The 5,856-nt window shown below is 36.0% G+C and overlaps 1 protein-coding gene across 1 annotated transcript; it reads right to left on the reverse strand.

The window, feature by feature from the left end:
• Nucleotides 1-286: 286 nt before the first annotated feature.
• LOC104239929 (thiohydroximate-O-sulfate sulfur/sulfate-lyase (nitrile-forming) NSP5) lies at nucleotides 287-4,529 on the reverse strand. The gene is made up of 2 exons (XM_070174378.1): nucleotides 4,342-4,529; nucleotides 287-1,408 (listed from the first exon to the last, which is right to left on the reverse strand). The coding sequence occupies exons 1-2, from the start codon at nucleotides 4,372-4,374 to the stop codon at nucleotides 467-469; spliced, it is 975 nt and encodes a 324-aa protein (XP_070030479.1). The 5' UTR covers nucleotides 4,375-4,529; the 3' UTR covers nucleotides 287-466.
• Between the last annotated feature and the right edge of the window lie 1,327 nt (nucleotides 4,530-5,856).

The raw sequence follows: 5,856 nt of genomic DNA on the forward strand, positions 1-5,856 counted from the left end.
CCACGTATTCTTAATACCACTAACAAATTCAATTATTATCCGATTTTGAGGGTAAACAGAATTCAAGAATGTTTCAGAACAAGAGGAGAACTGCTGTAAGAGAGCCCAGAAAATCATATCTTCCACGGTATTTAGAGTCATCTTGTTTGGATAACGTAACCATGAACTCTTGATAAGGTTAATGAAACTTTAAATTAAACATGTAAAGTTAAGTTCATTCTGGACATGCATAAGGTACTATATTGGAGTAAAACTAAACGTAAAGAAGTAATGACCTACAGTAAGATTTTCACAACATGGATCCCTTGATTTAAGAAGCCCAATAAACCTTTACAAAAGCATCAATAAACAGTCACAGAACATAGTTTTCTTTCCCCTTTTCCCACACAATGCTAACAGCTCAAAAATCATCTTGAAGATTATTTTGTTATTACAACATTCATTACTTCTCAAGTTCTCATTTCTACTAAGTCTCCACCAGAGGAGTGAAAAAGAAAATACCACCAAGCCTATCATTGCTAGGTGAATTGCCACCATAAACCAGCAGACCCTCTTGACCATCTCGACGGCCGCTGGCGAATGCGCACCACCCTCGTGGCCCTGGATGGTCCCCGGAATCGACCCACCGCTTCCAAACTAGTGTCTCTGTGTCAAGGGCATAGACATCAACGGAAAATTTCCCTGCACCTAAGTGACCTAAGTCACTGGGGTCAATTTCCCCACCATAGATAAAAATATACTTCCCAATCCCAACTGTTGAAAATACACTCCTAGCAGTAGGTTTTTCACCATTTGTCTCCACTTGCACCCACTTTTCTTCAATTGTATCAAAGTAATGCACATCATCAAGTTCATCCCCAGAGAATCCATACACAACCCATATTTTGCCTAGGACCACAGTCAAACCAGGTCCACCTCTTGGTTTACAATTTTCCCCTGGTACAGGAAACTTGATCCATTTCTTATCAACGACATCGTAAGCCCAAAGATCACTTAATCTTCCAGCATTTCCACAACCACCAAAGATGTATATCCTCCGATCATCAGAAGTCATCGAGTGGTAGCTTCGGTGAGGAGGACCCTCATCCCGACTAGACAATAGAGTCCATTTGTTAGTAGTTGTGTCAAAAGAGTAGAGCTCATTGAGCTCCTTGTGTTCAGCATCTCTGCCACCAAATACATATATTGTTTCCCCTACAGTGGCCATAGTGACACCAACACGAGGTGGAGGGACATCCCCAGCTGCATCTGCCACAGACCATTCTTGGTCATTGAGATCAAACGTGTATAATTTGTTGTCGACAGGGAGACGAGGTGTAAATTCACCCCCAAAGGCATATACCTTTTGTCCTACAATAGTGATGGCATGCGAGCTTCTTGCTCCAGGTCCAGTCCCTCTTTCCTCCAGCTGCATTTGAGAGAATATGTTAATGAAATCCATCAACTATCTTAAAATTTGTTAACATTCTTCCCACAACCTAGAAACTTAAAATGATCAATGGAAGTACAGCCATTTCCTATGTCCCAATACCAAGGAAAATTAAAAAGAACAAAACACCATACACTACATCTATCTAACAGATTAACCAGACATCACCTTACAAAATTCAAAAGTAGAAATTGGATCAGTGAAACAATCACCATACAGCTTTTTTGATATGTAGAAATCATCAAGAGAAACACTTCATTGTTAAGGTTGGAGTTACATCTTTTTATCAATTATTAAACATAAAGCAAGCAAGCAGGGCATCCCTCTAACCACATAATGACTCTGAATGTGCGGTTCCTAAAACATGAAGCTATTTAAGAAGTTCTGGATATCTCTTAAAATTGTGTCCTAACCAGTAATCAGGGGTCTATTATTAGAGCTTAATCTAATTATTTTTCTTTTCTGGAGCTTAATCTCAGTATTGCTCTCCATTATTGGTGAGATTTTCTTAAATTTGTAAGTGTTAATTGTAGTCACATCCAACTGAAAGTGCATAAGAAATAAGTTTTCTTGAAACTACCAGAACTACCACCAATTTGTTTGTTTATTGGGTTTAGCACGAATCATACATATATTTTACTAAAGGTTGTCAAGCATCTGGTACCAACTAATATGTGTTAGCTTCAAGGTTTCACGTATAAATTTTGATGATAACAAACCAACATAATTATTAATGAAAAAATATTTAGTTGTGGTAATCTTATTTCTGCACAGGTTTATTCATAAAAGAAGATGCTGGTAAAGATCCAGACAAATACAGGAAAGAGAATATCATGTGAAGAATTTATCAAGGAAAATTATTTTCAGAGAGTTAATCTCCAAGCATCATAGAAGGAATAATATGGATGGCTTACTACAATATTGGAAGAAGAATCTACGAAAATTATGAAAGGAAAGTTTTTCAATATCTTGAAAGGAAAGTTGCTAAAATTATGGAGAAGATCTATTATTTTATAGAAGAAAGATATTACAAGGCCAAAGAAGAATATATTTTCTATGGAAAGAAAATATATTATGGTGTAGTAAAATCTATATTATGGAAAGAGATTATTTTCCAAGATCAAGAAAGGAATATTTCCCATATAAAAAGGAAGAACTTTTACAATGACTTATTGGAAGAAAATGAGGAATATTTTGTGGAAGAATCTTTAAGCAAAGGAACGTGATTATGGTCCGGAGACTTGGAAGACATAATGTCCAAAGTTATAAAAAGAATTAAGGAAGGAGTTGTAATCAAGATTTTTACACTATTCAATCAAGGTGTCAGACAAGGAAAGAAATCTTTCAATGCATAATTGGAAGGATACTCACCAATTACCTTATCCAAAGGAAAGCAACAATATATCTGCCCAAGTCTAATATATAGTATGAGAAGATTGACCAAACAAGAAATCATTGGAGTAGCAGATTATGGAAACAAATAAAGGAGCAACAATCAAATTCCCTTGGATTAAGCAATTGCCAGAACAAGTTGAAAAGGGTATAAATATACGAGCTCTATGAAGCAAGAAAGCATGCAGCCTTCTATACAATTGTTTATCCAATTACAAGTTCTTTATTCTACTCTTAACAAGCATTGTAATTCACTTTAGTAGATTTACTGTGTACCCAAATGAGAGAAGAGAGACAGAAAAATATTGGAATGGCAGGGTGTCCTAGAGGTTGTCATTGTTCGTTTCTTTGGTGAGCGAGTGAAAACCAATCTTGTCAGCGTTGGTAGTGATCGCTGAAAATCACAAAGGTTGTACTCAATTCAATTTACAAAGAGCTCTAAAAGATAACACTCTTGTAACCCAAGAGGACTGGATTAGGATACCACATTGGTTCCGAACCAGTATAAAATTCCTGGTGTCATTTACTTTATCGCTCTCGTATTATATTCTGTTCCTTTACTGTTTATTGTGATTAATACTTGTTTAAATCGAAAGAACTAACAGTTCTGTGCAGGCTGTCTCCGTATAAGTCGACTAGGTCTGAAAAGTAGTCGACTAGAAATTTAAAAAGGCTACAATTCAACCCCCCCCCCCCCTCTCTTGTACTTTCAATATGTTGGGTGTGCTAACAAAGTCCAATATTGGTAGCTAAAAAGATTGGGAGCCTACATATAAGGTGCAGGGATCTCTTAATGGTGTGAGACCTTTTGGGGAAAATCGCGCGGGTTTCGCCTAAAGCGTACAATATCACACCATGTTAAGAGTATATTTGGGTCGTTTTAGCCCAACAACTTATATCACAGGGCAGGTTGCAAGACGATGGCAAAGTGATGGCGCGAGGCTCGGTTTGGAGATGCGCACATAAAAAAAAGCTAGTTGCGGGCTTCGGTTGCCATAAATATATGGATGGCACACAGTGAATCTCATAAATTAACCCATGAATCGTGATAACTTAGTTCGAGGGGGAGATTGTTGGTTGGGCGAACAAAGTCTCGTATTGGTAGATGAAAATATTAGGAGCCTACATATAAGGTATAAGGATCTTTTAATGGTGTGATATCTTTGGAGAAAAACCGCACGGACTTGGCCCAAAACGAACAATATCACACCATATTAAGAGTATCTTTAGACTGTTTTTGCACAAAATACTAGTACTTCAGGTGCTTTTGTTGCTCATAATGCTAATCACATAGTAACAACTTCCCTCTATTTCAGGATGAAATCACGTTCATAATACCAGCCTCGAATTAATCAGCATAAGAGCTATGTGATCTCAATTCTTCAAATGGATGGGTCCAGAGACACAAAATAGTAAAGGGAACCCATAAAACCACTTAAACAAGAGATTCCCATACCCAGACACCAGAATTCAAGAAATTTAAAGAATACATAGGCCAAATAGGGATGAACCAAACAAACCTTGATCCATTTGCTTTGTGTTGTTGCAGCCATCGCTAAACAGAAGCAATTCTATTCTCCTGTCGATTTCTCTTTCTGTAAATACACAAAGCTTGAATTTAATTAAAGACACTTACATTTGTCTTGTGTCATGGTTTTAGTAGTTCAACCACTCCCTAAAATTGCCCTTCAAGTTGGAAAATAATTACAAAAAGGCGTGGCTCTGGCCTTCCAATTTTATTTAGTTTCCTGACTCAACCAGCATTTGTCTTTTAGTACTCAATTATCTTGACACTATTGATATTTGACAGTTTTCTTTAACTACAAATACATTTAAGATGTACTTTTTTTATTATTAATATGCAAGATATACTACTTATATTTATTTAGTATGTAAATTTTATTTTAGAAGTTATTAATAAACTAATATTCACATCGAGACAAAAATAAATGGCGTGATTCTTGTAAAAATAGCACGGTATAGCCAGTTTTCGGATTGGTCATTCAAAAATAGCCTGGGTTTACCAAGTCAATGAAAAATAATCACTATTTTGCTGCAACAGAGATCGGTCCAGCATAATATACTGGAGTTCGGTGCACCTATGTATAAACTCTAGCATATTATGCTGGACCGGTACACTTTGCTGGCTCCAGTATAATATACTGGAAACTGGAGCACCGGTGCCCCAAACTCCAGTATATTATGCTAGACCGGTATACTTGCTAGAACTCCAGTATATTATGCTGGAGTTCTAGTGTACTTATGTTGGAACTCCATCATATTATGCTGGTGTTCCAGCATACTTATCTTGGAACTCTGGTATAATATGCTGGAGTTCAAGTATACTTATGCTGGAACTCCAACATAATATACTGGCGTATTTTCCGGGTTTTGAATAGTGTTTTCGCTCAGATTTATCTTTACATAAAAAGTGGCTAAATTTCGAATTGAAACTGAGCTATTTTTGAACGACAAGTTATAAATTTGGCTATTTTTGAATTTCTCCTATGATTCTTTTATTCTTTTTTTTTTTTTTTTGAGCGGAGAAAGTACTTTTTAGAAATAAAACAATCATAACCTTATAATTGTTGGAATTCAAACCCATATTATAGTGATTGAACAATGATCTCTTGGAAAATAAATACAAGAAATTTCTAGATTCCCATGAAGGGCATGAATGGAGCCTTGTATTTTGTAATACAAAAATTAGAGTTGAGAAGTTTGTGATTAATCTAATGGCACCACAACATCACCTATTGAATTACTTTAAGTTACAAAGTGGACGTGATTTCAGTTGTCAGGTATTAGGTAATGCTCCCATTCGTTATGTAAAACGGCACTAACTAGTGGTGTACTTTCTAACTTAGAAATAATTGCCTGGTTGTCGTTTATGGGGCAGGTCTTCTAATATGCCGATCAGTTTCTTCTTTTTATTTTTTTATTTTTTATAACAGGTTATAGTTCTAAATCCTGAAATCTGAATATCCGATCATAATTTAAATGTATTTAGCAGTTCGAAGACTTCTTTAAATATT

The sequence above is a fragment of the Nicotiana sylvestris genome, chromosome 5, assembly GCF_000393655.2.
Source record: "Nicotiana sylvestris chromosome 5, ASM39365v2, whole genome shotgun sequence".
Classification (NCBI taxonomy): domain Eukaryota; kingdom Viridiplantae; phylum Streptophyta; class Magnoliopsida; order Solanales; family Solanaceae; genus Nicotiana; species Nicotiana sylvestris.